This window comes from Pseudopodoces humilis, chromosome 10, assembly GCF_049639895.1.
Source record: "Pseudopodoces humilis isolate 2021_Gansu_Grassland_sample_001 chromosome 10, ASM4963989v1, whole genome shotgun sequence".
Taxonomy (NCBI): domain Eukaryota; kingdom Metazoa; phylum Chordata; class Aves; order Passeriformes; family Paridae; genus Pseudopodoces; species Pseudopodoces humilis.
In genome coordinates this window covers 28,639,751-28,661,813 of record NC_142209.1, presented here as the reverse complement: position 1 = coordinate 28,661,813, position 22,063 = coordinate 28,639,751, and the positions used below count along the sequence as shown (strand labels likewise).

At 40.6% G+C, this 22,063-nt stretch overlaps 1 protein-coding gene across 6 annotated transcripts in view; it reads right to left on the bottom strand.

Moving 5' to 3' along the window:
* Positions 1-22,063, bottom strand: part of FGGY (FGGY carbohydrate kinase domain containing) — a 242,162-nt gene that overhangs the window by 14,709 nt on the left and 205,390 nt on the right. For all 6 annotated transcript variants that reach the window (XM_088060213.1, XM_088060214.1, XM_088060212.1 and 3 more), the window contains 4 exons: positions 19,255-19,402; positions 17,849-17,923; positions 14,629-14,749; positions 11,985-12,079 (listed from right to left, as the gene is read on the bottom strand). In XM_088060213.1, the coding sequence (XP_087916339.1) occupies positions 11,985-12,079; positions 14,629-14,749; positions 17,849-17,923; positions 19,255-19,402 (439 nt within the window). The remainder of the gene's footprint in view (positions 1-11,984; positions 12,080-14,628; positions 14,750-17,848; positions 17,924-19,254; positions 19,403-22,063) is intronic.

Below are 22,063 nucleotides of genomic sequence, written 5' to 3'. Positions count from 1 at the left end.
GGTGGCCTGAGGGTTATCCTTGCCCAGGGAAGCTGGATGGGGAGGGGTTGAAGTCTTTCCCTGTTAACTTTGGAGTGGGACAAAGCTTTCCTGCCCTTTGTCAATATTTAATCTTCCCCTTTCGGGTCTCTATAAGCCTTGACATAAGCAGGGAACAAGACTTGAAGAATTCATACACCTTTCACATCTCCTACCTGCAATTACCTATTTTTTCCACCTGGTAAAAATGTTTAAGCAAAAACCTGGGATCAGAAGGGATGAGACAAAGGAGAGAATGAAAAAATAAGAAAAATGGTAAAAGAGACAAAGCTGTATTTTGCAGACAGGGTACACTTTGGTGTTGGCTCTTTTGAAGGAGAAGGGCAAAAAAATCACATTCACATCATTGCAAATGGTGTGAAAAATGTGAAGTAATGCTCTGCTGGCATCAATAGACTGAGACACTGGTCAGGAGGGATGGGAAGGACCTGCACCCCTTCTTGGCTGCTGACCTGACTGGAGCTGCATGAGAAAAATGAATGAGGTGAAAAGCAGAAGCCCCTGTTTCTCCCTGCTGCTGCTGAAGGACACAGACCTATTCAACAGCATGGCAAGGACAGGATCACAGATAAACAATCTTTTTATTACCATAAAAATAACAAATAAGTAACAGTTACAGCCTGTAAACATAAGACTCAAATTAAGTAGAGTTTTAAGTGGTACAGTGTAAGTGGAAGCAGGATCCCACTCCTATTAGAGCCGGCTCAGCCTAAGGAGTATCAGATGTTACCCGGGCCTTAGAAGGCTTGGGACATAAACTATGTGTGTAAGAGAAAAAGAAGTCAAATGACTCATGACAGAGTTTGTTTTAATATAAATTACTTCTTCTGGCTCTCTGCTTTTAAAGCCTTGCCATGTTCAGATCCTGAACAGCTAACCTGGGCAGCTGGCTCCCTCAGCCCTGTCCTTCAGTTTGTGTATAAAATGCTGGCATTTACAAACTCCTATTCCTCTGGCTGAGGAAGGACAGTTTATTTTAGCACTGTGATCAGTGCCATCATAAATCTCCTCTCTTCCAGTCCAAGAATACTGGCACAGCCCAGTCAGTGCTCTGTTCATATGCTGTGCCCATAAAACAGAGGACATGCCATGAGGCTTTACTGAAGTCCTGCAAGCCTTGAGAGGGGACTTGAGGTGAGGGATCAGCACTGACTGAGCCACAAACCATCCCTGACTCTTTGCTTTTCATTATTTGAGGACTTGAGTAAGGGAATGAGATGTGGAAAGAGCTGGGAGAAGGAGAAGGAGAAGAGAGAAGAGACCAAGGGATGGGAAAAGAAAAAGTGAAAGTTACTAAAGAAAAGAGAGGCACAAATGAGAGGCAAAAATACAAGAGGAAAGAATAAACAACATCAGAGTGGGAGCAGGGAGAGGGACATGGAGGCTATTGGGGATTTAGTGCTGAAAGAGCAAAGCCCCATTCCTATCTTTATTCTCTTTCCATGCCTGGTTCTCCTCTGGGATGAGCAGAATGTCCATGTCCAGAAAGCCACACGTTTGGCATTTTGTGCTTATGGCAAACGTGCTGAATATCTACAGGGACAAAATTATACAAAGCAAATATAAAAAAGCAGATCTTGCTTAGTCTCCCTTTCATGCAATGCAAGAATCATCCCTTAGATGGGACTATTGCAAAATTAAACAACCTTGCAACTACAACCAGTAAATAATGAGTAATGTGCTTGTATACTCAGAGCTTTTTTGCCAACCAGTCCAGGAACGTGAGGAGAGCTCATCAGAAAGAGGCCCCATTTATCAGAAGGGCTTCACACAGCTTAGCATCTTTAGGGCCATTACTCACCTCCCACACCTAAGCTAAGTGCCAGCTCCCAACCTAGAGCCTAACACACATCCCATTTATCTGCTGGAAGAAACACAAGCGGCTTCCCTGCTTCCCTCAGTCTTGTCTAAAGATACAGCATTCAACACCTAAACTACTTAAAGTTAACAGAAATGTGTGATTTCACAACTACATACAGAAAATCACCAATCTGGGAAAACTGGGTGAAAATTAAGTCTTAGCAGACATTTTGAAAGCAAAAGGAGTCTGAAGGCTACAAGGCTCAGCAGTATTTTGCTGAATACATCCCAGGTGTTTGTGCAACAGGGCTGGGCAATGAAGGCACCTTTCAAAGGTGATGTGTTATCATCATCCACCCCATGGATTTGGGAAGGAGAGGCTGGGATGGACGATGGTACAGCCCTCCCATATACGCCTGTCATGCAGAGACTCTTCAAAGGAAAAACTATTGATTAGAAGTTGGTTTATTTTCCAGAGTGTTCTCCCTTGAGGGGTCCCTTGTGCTTCCCAAGCTCCCAAAGAAGTGACATGTTCAGATCTAACCATCCCTCTTTAGGGAGGAGTCCATTGCCACATCACTTTTCTCTGTTCCTTGCCCAAAAATTGTGCTTCCCCCAGAGCTCCCATATCCACACTCTTCCCTAAAACCTCTACCTGGCAAAGGACTCTCTGGAAGCTGTGGCAAACAGCAGCTGACAGCAGGTGCTCACACAAACAGGCCCTGCATGGGTCAGGAGGTATTTCTGTACTGAGTGTTAGTGATGCTCAGAGGAATGCAGCTCCCAGGAATGCTACACATTGAGAACATGCCCCATAAATTATTCCTAAGACAACAACCACACTGGCTTTTGCTGTGCACTTATAAGGCACAGCAAGAACCAGGCACAGCAGTTCTCCCTATTTGTGCTCTTCCAATGTTTTTCAAACCTCATCTGGAGGAATATCTTTGTGCAAAAATCTGCAAGTCAGGCTTTTCTGTGCCCACTTGGTGGTCAGCCTTTCTGCCTTTATTTCCCTCAAGAGTGACAATTATGGTCTTGCTACTCATTAGGTGGACATGTGTCCCAATAAAAACAGAACAGAGCCACAAAAGAATTTCATATGGATAATCTATATCTCACTGTCCAACTTTAAACTGTGCCTCAGAAATTTTAAGCACAGGACATGTGAAAATTTATTTCAAAACAAGAAGGAAAGGGTTGGGAATGGTTGTTATACGTCTGTATCTAAGAAACCAAGGAAACAAGAACATATGATTGAACAAAGAAAAGAGAATGAGAATTGGATCCCAATTCTCAGGAAAGACAACATTTTAAAAAAGCAGCTGCCTTCTAATAAATGTTACAGGACCTCTCCTTTACCATTTCAGATCCATGATTATATGAAAGGTAATAAAGAAAAATGTCTTTAATGCTAACCACAATAAAATGTATTGGACACTCTGAGATAGTAAACAGTCTTGTTAAACTATACAGAGAGAAAATGTTAAGAAACAAACCCCTCTAGACATCTTCAGGAGCAAGGATAACATAGCATATGTAAAACATAAAACATTTTCAAATATAGGGTAGCCAAAGTATGTCCTGGTGGTCTGAACTAGTGGCACCAAATCCCACAACTAAGTGATCATAATGTCCTTCACAAACTTCAGTGTGAAAAACATTCAAGCATTTCAGACAGCGCTGTGACTCCACATGCTCGTGCTTCGCCACGCAACAGTCTGATCCCTGTGCTGACATAGCAAGAGTGCAAATCCCAGATGGAAAATTAATCTCACAATGTAGCCAGATTGAGTTTCCAATTCTCCAGTGCATAACTTGAAGGTTGTTCTGTTCAGCTACTGAAGAGGTGAGGGCAAAGAGACTTTAACTTGTTTGACATCCCAGACATCATTTAAGTAAGACACACTCTAAAAAGGACCTTCTTGGCTACTGACAGTCACAGAAGATCCATGGTACCCTCCTTTGTCCTCATCCTTCCTATAAAATATTGCTATCACATTTTCCCTGCTTAAATGGCCTGGACAGAAGGGGAGTCCAAGGTCCAAATGACTTCAGCTGTGTCTCTGAGTACATGAATAAAATTGGTCCTTAAAATAGAAAGGAGAAGGATCACAGTACACTTTTAAGAAAGTATCTATCTACTATAAAGACACATTTATGGTTTCCTCATATTTATGGTTTTCCTCAAGAAAAAACAGGGTCAGCAAGCTGGCAAAACTGTAAGGTTGTGATTTTATTAGACTTCTACAAGCTGATCTTAATCTTACTCTTCTTGAAAATAAAAAAATCAACTAATTGTGTATTTCCTTAGACAAACTCCACCATGGTCACTTCATGGTTTGTTACAAAAATACACAGCAGCAGAAGCTGAACTATTCCAGGCAGCATTTTTTTCTCCTGCTTTCCAGGTCCTGGGCTTACTGACAGATTAGAAAAACACCATTGGTTTAATAAGAGTCTCAACTTGTGCAGATTAACAAAATACTACATCTTATTCTTTGCCAGCACCAGCTGAAGTGAGTTTTTAAAAAGCTGAAAGACACGACAATGTAAGTGTTAATCCTGCAGACAGAGGAGGTTATATTCACATTCATGTGGTTGTTTCTAACACAGTAATTCAGGGTGTGAAAGATCCAGAACTCAGAAGAAGTCAGTGGTTGTGACACTGTGCAAAGCCAGCAACACTTTCAGCGTAAAGACTGATTAAATAGATTTCTTTTGTCATGCTTCCCTCCAAGAGGTCTTCATTACCTCTTCAGTCCATCCTCGTAAATGTGAAAAATAGGTAATAAAATCTTTATCACCAGTCTCAGCCAGAATTAATAAACAGAGAAGCCACATTGATATCCTGACACATGGTGCCCCATCTCCTTTCACCAATGTCCAAATGAAAGGCCATGTTTTATTTCAGTAGTGTGGTATTTCATGCTTATTTCTGCTTTCAGAGCAACAACAAGGCCGCATCCCTAAGCACTGGACTGCTGAGGTTGCTGCCTCCAGTGTTAGAAGAGCTGTGCCAAACACTCAGCTCCTGTAAATGGGCAGTTCTGTTACAGCTGATACATCACACGGGCTCACTGCAGCTGCCTTTCCCTGTCATTAAAGAGTTACTGAGAAATTCCAAATCTGACCATTTGTGTACTGTGTGACATTTCAAATGCAGCACGCTGAGCTTCCACAAGAAGGACAGCACTTAACAAAAGACACAGACTTTGTATCCCATTACCTGTGGCATCCACAACTTGTTCCTGAAGGAGCAGTAACACAAACCAACTGCAAGAGCTCTGATCACCTTTATCATCTCAAGAAGTGTCATCTCCCAGTAATCTGTGTCAGATTCCTACTTGGGCTCTGATCCAGTAAAGTACTTCAGCACATGGGCAGTCCTGCCTGTCTCCAGCTGAGCTTCTTGCCTACTTGAAAGTCGGATGATGCACTCCAGTGCTTGACTGGACTGGGGTACTGGAGTAAACTGGTGTCACTCCTCTGCAACCCTGGAGCAACACTGATTTACATTAACTGGGAATGCTGCATTAGGATTGTGGACTAAGATCATCTGTCACTGCAGCAGCTACATGACCTGCTATGACAAACTTTGACATTTACTTAGACAAGTTTTTACCTGTAATAATTTCAAGTGATATAAACCAACCACAAATCATCTGCTGTGACAATGAGCTAAACACTACTGCACAGCATGTACTGATCTGATAATACATCAAATGTATGACAACATATAGCACTAGACATTGCACTCCCCCAAGAACATTTCACAGCAACAGAATTATTTCTCTCCACTCCAGTAGAAAAGGCAGCCAGCAGGATGATATCAAATGATGGCAGCTCTGCTTCTTATAAAAGGACCTTGGGGACTGCAAGGAGATTTGTGTCTCTGCACTTCAGCAGCACAGCAATGTGGAAATGTTAAAGTTAGTAAAGCAAACAGACCTCAAATGAGAAGGGCAACAGATGTCAACCAGTATCACATGTCAGTAAACAGCAACAAGGCAGAGGGTACTTTTCTAAGCACTTTTGTGAAAGCATCGTGCGAGCAGCTACAGCCACATCTCAGCTGTGTGATCTCTACATGGTGGATTTACCCACACATTGTGGGTGTGATTTAACTCCCACCAAGAAAGGAACTCCAGCCACATGGAAATGCTGTCCACTGGAGTCAGCTGAAAGAAAGGAGAAAGGTTTCTATATATTTATTGTGGCTTGGAAAGTGAAAAAGTCACACTCTCAAAGTGATTGAAAGCTCATTCTGTGCTTGGCAAAGACAAACCAGCATTTATATTCCTCAGCTTTAATACAGAAGGATGATCCTTAGGGCAAAAGAGTAGTAGTGATTCATCTGCTTTTTACCCTCACTGCAAAGACTTCTGACAGTTAAGGCCAAAATATGCTAACTAAAAAGGCACTCTTTGTACCATAAACACTAGGCCACAAGGAACTGGACAGTGGCCATCAAATCACTGCCTTTTCATTTCTCCCTCTCATCTATATTTCTCTCAAGATTTCTGGTAAGGAGGCAGCTGACTCTATACAAAAGCCAGAGGCATTGCCAGGATCTTGGTGGTTTCATGCATGCCATATTGAATCTAATTTTATTACATGAGGGAAAAAAACCACTTTCAACTAAGGAAAGTCACATTTCAGTGTCAAAACACCAAGGAAAGAGGTAAAGGGATGGAGTTCTACTGCCAAGTCGCTGCCCTTAGCCCAGACTAGGTTAGATGCAAATATTCTCCACAGCCATTGAACATCTTACATGAAATTGTTTGGTTCTCAGAGTCTCCTGGAAGAAGAGGCCACACCAACCAATGCCTACCCAGGAGAGCAAGAGCTTTTTACTTTTTGCCCAAGGATGGTCTCCACTAAACCTTGGAGTAAAACTCTACATGCCTAGATCTGGAGTTCTTGAAGAAAAGGAAGGCAAGGTCACAGCACCTTAACACACTCCTTATGTACATCATGGTGTCTAAGAAAAACCATCATCCTTCCTCTGCCTTTCCAAAATCCTCTGATTAAGGGAATGGGAGAAAAAAGCCAACATGCAAGGAAGGCCTTTGCTAAAAGGTGCATTAATTAGGTAAGGCAAGCCATTGAAATGATTAATTTGCTGTTCTCCTTCAATATTATGTTTACACAAGTTGATTATAGCACTTAATTACTAATTCACCCAGCTCAAAAACAAGAGTGCTTTAAATTTTTAATGAGATGAGGGAAGGCAGCATTCCTGAACTCAACAGGGAGAAGTCATTTTATTTCCTCTTTTGATTTCCCAAGTTATTACCATTTCTAAGGAAAAACTTATCCCTTCCCTGATCTTCCACTCAGTCCTTGCTTTTGAAAATATGGAAATCATGGGACGCTTGCATGAATTTCAATCCATGGCCTGACAGGTAATGCTTTGGAAGAGGAATAGAGGATCAGATCATGAACTTCAGCATGTCCACTGAAATAAGCGGAACAAAATTACACCAGAAAAGGCTTGATCCAGAAATGGAAATGGCCTAACCCCCTCCAGTTCTGTCAGCACAAAAGTTGAATATGTCTCAGTACTATTTATGGGTGTTCTTATGAAAATGCTGTCTCTTCCTCATTGCCAGCTGGTCCATTACCAAGGTTGTGCACTAATTGTACTCAGGAACTTCTTTACATTCATGGCTGTCTGTAACACTTTAATTGTTACAAGGCAAACACTCCATGTATCCTATGCTCTTCCTCACTGATCTTTATAAAACTTGTGCTATCTGTGGGCTTTGTTATTTGTTTTTTCCCCTCTGTGTACTACCATCCAACATCATCCTCAGACAACTGAGAGATGTCCATTAAATGAAGTAAAACCCAGCAGTGCATAAACAAAACTCTTCCAGGCTCCGTTAGTACAGAGCTGTGAGTGAATTATTTCCCTGCACCACCTTAAGTTCAACTCCCACCTGCAATACAGCCCACAGACTCTGAGCCAGGGGACCACGATCCCCACGGCTCCTGGGGCTGCTCCCAGGGCTGCAGACTGGACCATGGGGGTCCTTCACCTGATCTGCTACTAAATAATTCAGCCAATCCACATGAGATAATTACCTAACACCTCTTCCTATAGAATCCAGCTCATTTTTTACACACCTCTGACCTGCTTTATAGAAACAATGAAAAAGCTTTTCCCTATCTTTTAGCAGGATATACCATCAACTTGCTTAACAACCAAAACCAACAAAGGAAAGACTAAACCTCCCTTAAAAGTCAATTTGATACCTGAAAAATCTTGTAGTCATGTTGATTCTAAATTCTAGCTCAGTGTTTCACACTAAAAATGTTCACAGAAAGCTGATTACAGAGAGTTACCAACAAAATGCATTCTGGAAAATCAGAGTTTCTTCTCTCCCATGCTGCCCTATGTGAATGCAGCACTTCCAAAATAAATCTGGCAATCTGATTCCATACAGGTAATTTTATTAATTGCTTTAATACACAATTAAGGAATAGTCAGTGGGCTGCAGGGTTTTATAAGGCAATAAGCCTGTTCCCTGGTGTACAGCTTTGTCCCAAAGAGTGGGCTATCCAAAAAAAAAAATTAGCTGGATGACTGCCAAATCAAACAGCACCTTCTTCCCATTTTCAATTATGTACGACTGAGGCAGAGTAACGAGGATATACTGGAAACTTTGACATTTATTTATTGAACATTTCTACTGAGAAGGAATTGCTGGCTGGCTAAACCGGAAACTATATTTTTACTATAGAAACAATCCCACAGAAAAGCAGGATCCTGCTGCTCAGCATGAAAGGAATGGCTAGAACCAAGAAATTGACCCATCTAAGCCAGCAATGTTAAGGTTATTTCATTCAATACAGCACATATTTCAAAAATCCAAACCCCAAAAACACAGTCTCTATTTCAAAAATCTTTATTTTTTAACTGTTTTACACAGCACTGTCTGCCGGGGCTCAGCCAGGCTGTGTTAGAGCTCCCACAAAACCACTCAGAGAAAAAAGCATTTCTTGGGGCAAATTAAAAGATAAATCAAGAAGAAAATCAGAGGATTTTATCCCCTTTCTGGACTTTCTAGATACTAAATAACCAAGAGATGAAATGGGGAAGAACTCACCACACTGTATGGGTTGTTTTTTTTTTCCTTTTTGGATAGACCAATTGTTTTACCACAGAGGAGAAAAATGCAGGGAGAGTAAATGAAGAGGAAAATAGGGAAGTCAACATTCTTTGAAGCAACAACATATGGTGACCAGGACTGAGAGATGGAGGTTATAAATCTTCCCTTGATAGAATTACCTAAAGACGAAATTGCAGCTTCAAGGGGCTTGAACTTTTCAATGCACACTAGAAGCTTGCAAATTAACCTGTTTGGTTACAGCTTTTGCATTAATCTTCATTTCCAAGGCTTCTCTGTAAAGGCTCTGTTTATTGAGAATTTTGGTACTATTACAGGTGTGGTCAGTAGAAAGCATGAAAGCATATTTCACTTGAAATATGCAGAAAAATATGTGAAAAGTAAGAATTAGAACAAAATGCTAAATTGTTTGGAGAGCTGCAGTATGGGAAGGGAGAGGAGACAGGAGGCATGTTGCTGCTCATTTCTTTGTGAGAATAAACTTATTTAGGGATAACAAAAGAAAGGAAAAGCTTTTAGTGTTCCAGCCACCATGAGTAAGACAGGTCAGGGTGAGGATCCTGCTGTCCCACATGGGTGCATCAACAGCCACGTGTGGTGAGTGACTGCCTGCCCTTGGAAAAACCATCCTCTGAAGCAGCTGCTTCCCCATCTCAAACCCCAGTGGGGGGGCACCACAGCACCAAGCAGCAGGACTGTGCAGGAGGATGAGAGTACAGCAACACCACAGCCACAGACCTACCCTAGGAAACGCCACCCAATTCCAACACATTTCTTACCTGTGCAGCTAAATAAAGCCTAACTCTGACTACTCCATAAGGTTATCACAGAGTTGGCTCTTCCCTAGGTGACCCACTCTGTCTTTCTTCTGCTGAAAAGGATGTCCTGGGAGATTTTGAGGATCATGTCTTTGTGTCCAGATTCTGACTGAGGCAGCTGCTCTGACCTGGCTGCCCCATGTCCCAAATACCTACAGGATGCACATTCCATCAAATTCAGAATCCCTGGTGGGCAGCAGCCAGAGCTCTTCTCAGCAGAGCATGGTAAAGCTAGACTAAGATTAGCAGAAGTGATTTGGAGGGATCCAGATTTGGATGCAACTTCCAAGCTGTCCTAAAACTGCTTGAGTTTTAGAAAGTGGAGAACAGCCAACCATTAAAAACCAGGGAGCTTTTAAACGTTTTGATTCTGACACTGAGTGGAAATGTCCAAAAATTGTTCTGAGAAATGTGACCAGTGACTGGGGAAAATACAGTAAAAAAATTCCCTTCAAAAAAAACACAGACATAAGGAGAGAGAGGTTATTGTAAAAAAACCACAGTTCTCTCCTTTACTATTACACTGAGCAAACAAAGAGCTTTGGAAAGCACAGTAATTAAGCACAAACCATCTATTAGAGGAGAGATAATAACCTGTATTTGCAAAGTCTACAAAGATGCTGCATGTTTGCAACAGCACCTCTAAGAATGGGTTGTTTTAGAAGATGTGTTACAAAAATAAATGTCAGAGAGGTTATTGAACTGCAATGGTAGATACACATTTACACTTCCTTGTCCCTAAAATAAATGTATTCAGTTTCTCCTTTGTGATGCCATGCAGCTAAATTCTTCTAAAAATATTCATATCTGAAATTACTGGATATTCTTCTGAAATATTTTTATATATAGAGACAGGGTTAAAAGCTAAAAATAAGTGGATACATGAAAACTGTATAAAACACAACACAGAAAACTTCACAGTATTAGATTTTTCCAATGCTGATAAAAACAGACTTAATAAAATCAGTTTTGAGATGTTCAGTCATTGTACAGTAGCAGAAACATCCTAGACTTGGAATGAAATATGTGTTTGAAGGCAGAAGATTACCAGATGAGTAAGAATTAAATATGAAGTTCTGTCACCAAAAGTTGCTACTGAAATTACATTTATCAAAATAAGGCCTCCTTACAAGCACTAGAATTATTACACACAGACATCTATGCTGCACTGTGTATTTGCTGCAATGTGATTCACTGGAATTGAAACATTCTTATGAAAGGAAACTGCTCTTCCTGCTAACCTACATTAGCCCTGTAGAATATTCCCATTTGGAGAAGCGCCAAGCACAGCCCAGCTCCTCGGCTTATGTTGAGCTGTTTATTGATTCCAGTGGAACTGCAACAATTTAACCAGGTCAAGGAGCTGACCTCCCTATTCACAAAATATCTCCAGATAAGCTTTTGTGTAAAATTTCATCTACAAATATCAGTGCCTGGTGTTATAAAGAAAAATGCAACAAATGTATTAGGGACCATCTTGATAAATCATTTTGTCCAACTGCATTATGCTGTTCAGTGTCCTTGTGCAGCATGAGGAGAGGACATGGCTTATGGGATTGCCAGGTGGGAAAAAAGGCATGATTTGGGACAGTCAGACCCTTCTTTGGGTTTCTGATGCCACTGCTGTTTGTATAAATGAAGCTAAGCCGTGCTTTGACTGATCCACTAAAAATAAAAGCCTCACTGCTACTTTTTCAGCTGTTAGTGGACTGAAATCACATGAACAAGAAGTTCCATTCTCATTATTAACTCTGCATTCACTGGGAGAAGAGCTAAGATGTGTTATTTTTTACTGCATAAATAATGCTATGTTGCTTCTTATGTTTAACATTCCTCAATATGAAGGAAGGAAAGTAGGATAAATGTAACTGAGATCAAAGTGTGAGCTTCCTGCAGGATCAGAGCCTTGCCAGATTCCCTCTTTTGTCTGTAAAGTTACATGGGCTAACTTCATACACAGCAGCTTCTATGCATGTTCCCACAGTCCAAAGACAAATGAATCCTCAACACACCTAAATAATATCTGGAGTTAAACAGAGGGTGGAGAGAAAGCGATGCTGGATCCTGTCTGGATGTGCAGAAGGGACAAACTTTTCCACTTGGATTAAGGTGTGTGCATGGGTGCCAGAAGTCAAGGTGTAAAACACATTAAAACTGAACAAAAAATGACATAAAATCAGGTGCTGAATACCTGGATAGATGCGAAATCCCCAGAAGCACAAGCTCCAAGAATAGCAGCACCCACCAAAACAGACTCCACTTCTTTGGACAGCACAACAGGCTTGCCTGCAGAGGGAAGAGCCAGGCCCCTGTTAGGGAACACAGCAGCACCAGCAGCTCCACAAATAATTAAAACCCAAAAAGACAATCAAAAAAGGAACCAAAAAGGGCTTGAAAACCATTATTCAAAACCCCATTCACAGCTACATCCTGCTGTAGGTTAATGTAAATCTCTCTGCTCTGTGGTTCCAGGCTCCAAGAAAAGTGCAGCATTTAAATAAAATCATTTTACCAAAACATTAATGCAGAACATAAAACACACAAAAAACAACCCCCCAGATCTTTGACACTGGCTATTTATCTCACTCAAAGGACTTGGTATAAACCTGTTACCCACACCCTCCAAACCCACGTGCCTATTAAAAGTTGACCTGGAGGGGAAAACAAGGCGGTCTCCTTTTTGTTTCTTTTGCAACAAACAAAAAAAGATTGTTTGTGTTTGGTTTTGAACACACAGCCAACAAAGCCAGTCTGGTTTTGCTGGAAGACATGAAAATATGAGTAGCAAACTTTCTCAAGCTATGTATGAAATAATAAGAGAAATCTTGTCTTCCAAATTGTGCAAGATACTCAAAAACAAAATTAAAACACTGGAAAAACAAGTAAACAATATATATTCTAAAGCAGAATTAAATTAAATCACCCATGGGTACTATCAAGAACATACTTCCCCTTGGTTTATGCAGAATTTTCTGAGGCCTGTTTCACTAGTGTAAAGAAAAGCAGAAAAAGGCTAAAAAACAAACAAAAATTAGCCTGCTTTCTTAATTCCCCTGAAAAATCTAAACCAAGAGCAGGAATCTAAATACTTTTCTAGCTGCACTTCAGATGCTTGTCCTCGCTATGCGGAAAAATTCAATATTCCTGCAGTATTTGGCATGTGTCTGCATTTCCAGCACTGAGATAATGTCATTCAGTGAATGATGATGCAAACACAGGGGTGGGAGCAGGGACTCCTGCTCACAACAGTCTCCACGATATTATGCCCCAAAATTGCTTCTCCTGAGACCCAGCTGTAAGATCAGAAGGAGCTGAAATTTGGGTGAAGTCCTAAAATCAGCCACAAACAACTCCTATAAAGGAAAAAAGGCAAAACGCACACTTTTCAAAATGAGTAATTAAATTATTAATATAAAAAGCAATTAATGACACAAGGCATTCAGTTACTTGATGCAAAGCTTGCCCTGTCACCTGAGCAATCCTCCAGTTCAGCTGAAGCACAGCTCAGGACTTGGGTCAGCTTGGAACAGCAAATCTAAAGCTCAAGCTCAGAGCTCCGTGGCTCTTTGCCAGGCGTCAGTGAGCAATTTTCAGCGTGCTCTAAAATTTACTGCCCATTTCCCGCATCATCAGAATGAATACCGAATTCTTACCAGGCAAACAAAAAGATCAAGATACTTTTTAAGTGGCCTGTGGAATTATCTATTGGATGTCTGCATGGCTGAGTCATGGGCATTTGTCGCTAACAATAATATATTCAGATTTTTTTTCTTTTCAGGAAAGAATGGGGGATTGATCCTGGAATGTTAGTTATTTTATCTGATAGGCTCTAATGAGTTCAACATAACCAAGAGCATTTCAGTCAGATGAACTCTGACATCTCTTGTCAGTCACTGATTTTACAAATGGGGGAGAACTCCAAACTGCAAAAAGGCCTTTTTGTATTGAATTGTACTTGGCCATTAGTTACAGTCAAAGAACTTGTGATTACATTTTAATCAGAATACCTTTTCACAGATCTTTCTTTTACACATCACAACCCAGCAGCCCAACTCTACATGTAGCTGAAATTCACCTAAAATATGTGAGTTTTTGAAGGAAAGGCATTGACTTAACATCATTTTTCACAAAGCATCACTTTGACTACAATATATTTAGTGAATTTTAAGGTCAACAGGCATTATTTTTTTGCTTGTCCGTCATGGTTATAAAGTGTGGTTTGACGTTAGAGCAAGTCAGATCTCCAGACCAAACACCCCAAATTTGGGCCTTAAACTTAATTTATGACAGCTTAACTGATTTTAATTTGAAATAAACCCAAAACACACATCGCTCAATGTTTCTCTGAAGTCCTTTACACTAAATTTTGTTATTTTTTCCACATTTTTTGAAGTATATTCAACTGACTCACAGGTGTGCGGAGATGTCCAACACACATAGGATGAAGGGAGACCAAAAATGCCATGGGGAGGCCTGAGAGCTCCTCTCACATACCCATGGCCTTCCACCCACCAGGAATTCTACAAAACCAAGAGCAACACCTTGCAGGAGCAAGGATCCAGATGTTGTCCCCTAAACCACATCAGTGACAAAGGCATGGAACAATTCAGGAAAGAATTGTTCTATGGAATGGATACAATGCCCAGCACGAGCAGGAAGTGAGACAAGTCAAATAGGATGAAGCCAATAAAAGCAACATTTAATTGCACACTTTTTTGGCCATGCAGCAAAATACAGCTCTATATAAAGAAAATTTTTATTTTTCCAAAGACAAAGTACCTAGACACCTAAAAAACAGTATTTACAATTCTTTCCATGCACTTCCCCAGGCTTACCAGTAATGTCAGCATGCATCTGCACAAAGAGAGGGTTCTTGCTCAGCCCACCACACAGGAACAGCGTGGTGATGTCATGTCCTGCAGCCTGCATCACCTCCAAAATATGTCTTGTTCCTAACTACAAAAAGGGGAGAAAAAACAGAACCAGATGAGCACAGGAGAGCAGCCACAGGAACAGGACTACACCTGCATGGCAAAGACATCCCCACCAAAACCTTCTCTTTACTTTGTACAACAGCATCTGAAAATCAAGCTCAGTAAGGAGGTTTCAATTCTGAAGCCAAATAGCAAAACAGAACAAAAAGAGAACAGCAAATAAAAAACTGTTTTCTGTCTTTTCAGCAAAAAGGAAAACCTGAAGAATTTTGTATTGGCTTAACTATTTCTCTTGGCTTTTGCCCTATGCAAAATAAAATGTTCCACTTCACGGCTGGATTAGTTGAAACATCTTGAATGCAGACATATTTTAAACTTTTCATTTATGGTTTCCATTCTGAGAAACTCAAATCAGAATGACAGAAGCAAATGCTTTTCCATTTTCAGAAAATAAAATCTTTTTTCTTTTTGTTTGCTTTGCTTCCCTCCTCACTGAAGTCAACTTTCTCCCTATTTCCCTCTTGCAAGAATATTTTCCATTTCTTTGACAAAGTATTTGACAAAAAATAATTCCCAGCTCTTTATAATACCTTGGAAGTATACTTTGGAGCTCAGACTTGACAAAACGTAAAATTCAAGGCAAAATGTTGCCCAGGCTGACTCTAAGCAGATTGCCCACAAAACACAATCTGGTCAGAGTTTTCATAAACTGTTATTTAAGTTTTCTTTAGGCCATGCTGCATTAAAAGGGCTGCAGCTGCAAACCCTTCTTCAAATAAAAGCTACTGAAAATTGAATTTGCAAGGGTTCCACCAGGCTGGAGACATCCACAGTGAATGCCCAGTGCTATTCTGGACAGGCCTTCAAATGTATTTTGATTTTTAGACAAGCAGTTCAGAGGAACCTGAGCAGCCCCAGCTGACTAAATCCATCGCTTCCCTATTGACACAGAGAGCTGATTTCCAAATCACACAGCCACGATTTTAATTATGGAAAAACAAACTGCTCCAAAAGGAGTCTGCCTGCTCAGAACGGGCTGGACGGCCACAATTACATCTCTGATCATGTTCTCATCTGGCCAACTGTTGCATTGCATTTTGCAGTGAATAGTTAAAAGGGGATTCTCTTTCACTGCTTCTGAAATTCAAATTTATTAACAACTTCTCTCACAACATACACACGTCAAAGACCCTGAGAAAGAACATGCTGTGAAAATTATTTTGTGTTTACCTGCCTGGAAAATGGTATTCACATCGCAATTTAAATTAAAGCCAGACTTATTTCACTGTGGGTGGGGGGGAACTAATTTAATCCTGGGTTGGAGAAAATGCAAATTGAGGGGCTTCAAATGCAAATTTTATATGAAAAGGAAAAAGCATCTCCTGCTGAAAAGAAAACTAGAGATTAACATTCTGTGGGCAGGCCTACACTTTGTACAAGATTTTTACATAGGTTTAAAGTTTATATTGCACCCATTGAAGACAGCTAATGGTACAGGATTACTACAACTGTTTCCCTCAATAAAAGTGAAGCTAAAATTGGGAGTGAAAATTTAATTTCCTAGGTATCCCATTAGCAATTAGTAAATATATTGAGTCTAAACTAATGCTCTCTGTCTACTTTATAGTTACTGTTTCAATAATGCTTTGGGGAAAAATAATTTCCTTTAATTTAAAGTGAAAAGAAAATTACAATATGGCCTTTTTATATTAAATCAGCCCAATCAGCTCTCTGAAAGATATGCAGCTGCTGAATTTACTGCTCAAGACAGTATTTGTGTTTTACAATAAAGTTTGAGCTGTATCATATAAGGAGATAATAGGTGACTTTCCCAGGATTTCCAGCAGAGAAGGTTTCCACTTCGTTAGCACGAGATAATCACAGGGCACCTGTTCCAGACTGGGAAGTTCCTTTCAGGGGCAGGATCAGTCCCTGGCATTGTTTAACCTCTCCTCCACATTCTTCTTTTAATGGTGGGATTATACTGAAGCATCAGGTATAACCCAGCTACATCCATCTGCAAAAGGCTCCGAAGTCACAACAATGAATCCCGGGCTGGGGTTAAGTTCTATTTTTTGCTGAAGAGGGAGGGTTAACACATAAAATGAACAATTCCCAGCAAATTTACAGCAGCCGCCCACCCTCTCCATCCCAGATGGCTGACCCAGCCTAGAAAAGTTGTTGTTTAACCAGGAGAGGAGTTTGGAAGTTTTCCAACTGAACAGAGTTTTGTCAGGAAAACTCCCCAATTCATCAGACTGTTCGTGTTTTGCAAAAAACACCTCAAGTTCAACAAACTTAAAAAAAAAAAATTGACAGGAAGGATTTTAAAGGAATATGGATTTCAGTCACCAGAGGGCTGGGGACAGCATGTCCCACTGGAAACACCAGGCCTTCTAAACCACTTCTGTGAGCCAGGGTTTCACCTCAAAACAGAACTTCTCGTGAACTGGAAATCCTGGGTTCAAGAGAAAATCAGGGCAGAAAGAGAAGTATTCCAATGAGATTCCCCATCCCTGCGTGCTGACAAACACGAGGAACATTTCCCAGCCTCCCTGCCCTGCCTGCTTGCCCAGCCATGGCCACAGGCTGGGACTGCTCCCCTCGGGGCAGGGACACCAGGGGAGAAGCTGTGCCCTGGTGGGTCTGAACCACAGCTCTGCTCAGCATGGCACAGAGCTGTGCCTCACCCACCGGGCAGGGAGGGCAAACCCATGGATATGGGAACAATCTGAAGCTGAGGCTTTTCAGGGCAGCACAGAGCCCTTTGTACAACTGCCAGAGCTTTTCTCCCCCTTTCTCAGCCTCCCTCTAGACAGCTGGGATGTTAACACTGCTCCTTGTGCTGTCAGCCTCCTCCCTCACATCTGCACCAGAGGCAAAAGCTCGCCTTACAGAATTGCCATAAAGACAAGATTTTTTAGGGAAACATCTTCCCCCACAGTCTGCTGATTACCCTCCAGTGGGAGTGGTCACCAATGTGGGTGAACAGTATCTTGCTCCTCTAAGAAGCCCATTAATTGAATTCATTATTGGAAATCTGGTTAGCAGAAGGGAATGATCAGTCTGCACAGAACACGAGACAATTCATTTCTTCTTTTATGCACCAAAAATGTCTTACAGCAATGGCTTGGATTGTGGCCAGGTAGATAAGGGCAAGTTCATCCAGACCCCGAGACAATGTTAGTCCAACAACCTGTGCAAAGATCAAAATGAAGATGTAAAAATCCAGCCAAAGTAAAACTCTGTTATTCTCTATGGCTTCTTGTTGTAACAAGTTTTAGTGCTAATTCCAAGCCTTACTCCTGTGAGCTGTACACATAATGTTATGTTAAACATGTTATTCCTGATCTGGGGAAGAACCACATAAATTATCCTTGCCCTTGTGAAGAAATAAAGAACAAACAGAGTATTGTATGGGATTAGAGATAGATTAACTCTGACAGTTTTATGTTATGACTCAGATATTGCTCGTGAATGTATTTAATGTAATAATATGAAAATTCTATTACATAAAAATAACTTTATAAAAGCATTTCTCCCCCTCCCTCCCAAGTACCCTGACACTGAGACACAATTAATAATTAAATACTATATCTTAACCTCCTTTACTCCGGCATAAATCAATACTGCACTGTAGTTACTGTGGATTAATATCAGGCAAGACCTGAATGCAGACAGAATTGTGACAGAAAAAATGGGTTGCTATTACCAGTATTTGCATACAGCCATCATACCAAGGAAATTCTGATTTTGCTGCAGTATGTAATTCTTTCATAAAATAATGGAGATATTATTAGGACCCAAAAATATATAGGCCCTTGTATTATTTTAATGTCTCCCTCATTTGTGGCTTAAAACACGCAGCAGTGCTTATGCCTTTCCTATCTCAGCCTTAAATGCAGCAGATTTTGGTGCTGGTGAGTAGATTGAGAAGCTCACTTCAAGGACAATTTGTCATTTTGAAGGAGATTTTTGCACTATTCACCAGGTATTTTGATATTGCCAAATGATACTCTTATGATACCCTTCTGTTACAGTTCTGCACAGCCCTGGCTTGTGAGTGAGCTGATCTACCACTGTAAGGAAGAGGAACACCCAAACTCTGAAATATGGGCTGAAAAGCTGTTTAAATCAACCATCTATATCAGAATATTTCATTCCTTTCCCAGACAGGTTTATCCAAATTTCTCATGAAATTCATTGCAACAAATTGTAAGATTTGGTAGACAGGTGAGATAACAACAGCAAGAGCTGTGAAATGTGATTCCTAGGAAAGGTACCTGGACACACACAACATTCCTCAAGTTTTTAGAAAATTAATGTGTCTGTAGTAATATCTCAAGTACAACGATCTCTGGTTTTCTACTGAAACATCAGCAATGCAGCAAGAAACCCAAATCCTTTGGGATAGTGTAAATAGCTAAGGAGGAGTACAGTCAAAATTGAAGAAAAGCTCCTTCCAAACTGCTTTTTTTTTTTTTTTACCCTGTATTGACCTTTTTGCAAAGACAGGCTGTTTCTTACCATGCCCTTTAGTGTCAGATCTGTTAAGGGAGATCTGTTACCATGGAAATCTGGCCAAACATGTAAATCAACAGTGAGGAAACCCACAGGCAAAGATTTCTTAATCAGATCCAGGTGACTGTTCAAGTATGTATATATACTGTGAGCACTGCAAGAAAAACAAGTTGGAAAAAAAGGGGGAAGGTTATTCCTCAAACATAAAACATTTGTACTACCACCAAATGCAGAAACCCCACCAAAGCACGGCAACATCCCACTGCCTGCCAAGGCCATGGCAGTGTAGGGATATCTGTGCACATGTGCTCAACAGGCCATCAGAATTCCTTAATTTCCAGGGATGAGAGGGGATAATGTGACCTTGAGTTTGTCCAGGGACTCCTAAGAGTCCCCCGAACTGTTTGAGATTTGGGGGATGCTGCTACTCCTCTCCCACAGCTGAGAGGGAGGAGTGGGGATTCCAGACAGAAATGAAAACCAAATAAATTCCTTTGCAAATGTTTAAAAATTTCTCTGATTAATCAATAGTTCTGGATGTACAGCTTTCCTTTTTTAAACCATAATTATTTCAGTGTGTGTTATGATTAAAATGCAGCACTAAGGGTGGAGGAGAGAAAGTGAGTGGCTGCTATTTTAGGGAGGAGCCCAACATGGGCCTGAATATGATTGTATCTAAGTTCAGATGCTACACCCAACTCCACAATATCCAGCAGACTTTTTTCCTGGACTTAGGACTAATGGTGAATTCTTCAGTGCCTTGGCTTGCAATGACTCTAGTGACATTCCATTTTAAAAATGTTGCAATTATGCTCAGAATATTTTTTTCAAACACTCATCCTATCACAAACAAACCCATATATATTTTCCAACTCCTTGGAAATCTCCAAGTGGGGTATTTAATTCTAGACATGTGGGTCAATAATAGCATCTAACCCTAATTACAATTGATTAGTCATTGTCTCATCCACTGTAAACCCAAACAGTGATATTCATTTAGCCTCTACATGTATATTCAATCATGCACTAATGAGATCCCTAAGGGAATTTGGCATATGCTTTACTAGTTTGACTTCTGACCCACTAGCAGCTGTATATTTATACTTTGCATTCAACCATTCAGCTGCATGTTTTTTCAATTATACCTTACCATGTGTACATTATCAGAGGATATCATTCAAAATGAAGTACACTTGGAAGACATTAAAATAACTAATTTACATCATTATTCACATCCTTTAAAATGTACTTTATGTGTCTTCCTGGACCCGAATTATGATAATTTGGAGGTCACCATCACTTCTTTCTCGTTCTTGTAAAAGTGGCCCTGTTTTCTCCATCTCTAAAGACTCCACTACAAGCAGTACATGCTAAAGATAAAGTCATTTTAATTCTAGCCTCAATCATGGCTTGACTGTTGGGAAGGATAAAAAAGGAAAGCTTCACTCAACCACAGACCCACCAGACATCCCAGCCTCTCTCTCCTCTCCATCCTGGCTGATTGCTCTCACAAGGATTAGCCATTTGTGCAGCTCTGTCAGAACACAAGGACTGAACAAAAGGAGGCTGAAGTTGAGCCAAATATGCTTAAGATCCACATAACCTTGGAATTACACTTTTTCCTACACATTTTCATATTTTATTTGTTTTCCTAAATATAGATAAGGGTTCAAGGGACTACATTTGGATTGAGTGACCAGCAAAATCCCTTGAACACTTGCCAGATCCTGTTTTACCACCTTTGTGTTTAAAACAGTATAACACCATCACCTCCTGGAGCTTTTTCTACTCAGTTCTCTGTGAAAGTATCAGTGGCAGCTGCCTCTGACCTGCAGAGCTGAGCACGAGCTGTTGCCGTGAAAAAGGAACTGTGTGAAAGTGGAGATAAGAAATAAATGCAAGCGTGGCCAGAGTTATGTTTGTACACGGGACACGACTTCAGAAAGCAACCAGAGGTTGGTATTTAATCTATTCAAGAATCATGGAAGGTGCCAGCAGGTATCTTTCAGAGAAAAAAAAAATTCAAAAGTTTTAGATTTCTAAATTTAAAAAAAAATGTTCTAAGCCATCTAGAGATAGAGGGAACTGCCAAATATGATTCTTAAATTCTGCTAGTAAGACCCCAGAATAACTGGTGGATGCTGTGTGTGTAACTTCAATGCTTTCTTTTCAGGAAACATCTCTTTAGATGGGGAAATGGCACTGAGATCCATAGGAAAGGGAATTCTGCCCTAAAACATCACTTCACCAAGTGACAAATGATATACAAATTTGCTGTCATTTAGACACTTTTCTTTTGTAGCAGATTAGAAATGGTCATTCTAGAAAACAGAATTATTTAAACTTTAAAGCAAAAAGGATCATATTATTTAATTTCCTACTCTAATCTACCTGTACAGGTTTTAACAGAGCAGAAATGATTAAATGTCAGACCTACACAATTTGTAGGACTATGAGCAGAAGTGATACATCACAGCAATTTCTGTAACTCGCTGAATTGCCTGAAAAACCCCAAGTTTTGGTGCTCACAGATTGTGCCCATCAGTTAGACCAGATGCTAAATTTAAATTGTCTAGAAAATCCTCGTGTCATTCAACCCTCTCCACTTCCAGTAAAAGAAGGGTAAAAAGGAACCCAGGAATAGGACTGGAAGGGTTGCACAAGCCTGGCCTTCAGCAGCAGTGGTCAGAGCTGGTTGTCTGAGCCTCTCACACCCTCACAAGTGACCACAAATCTCTGCACCGGTGCTAAAACAGCTGGAAATCTGCTCTGGTGTGGGCAAAGGAGAGTTTGCACGGGGAAACTACTGAAATCA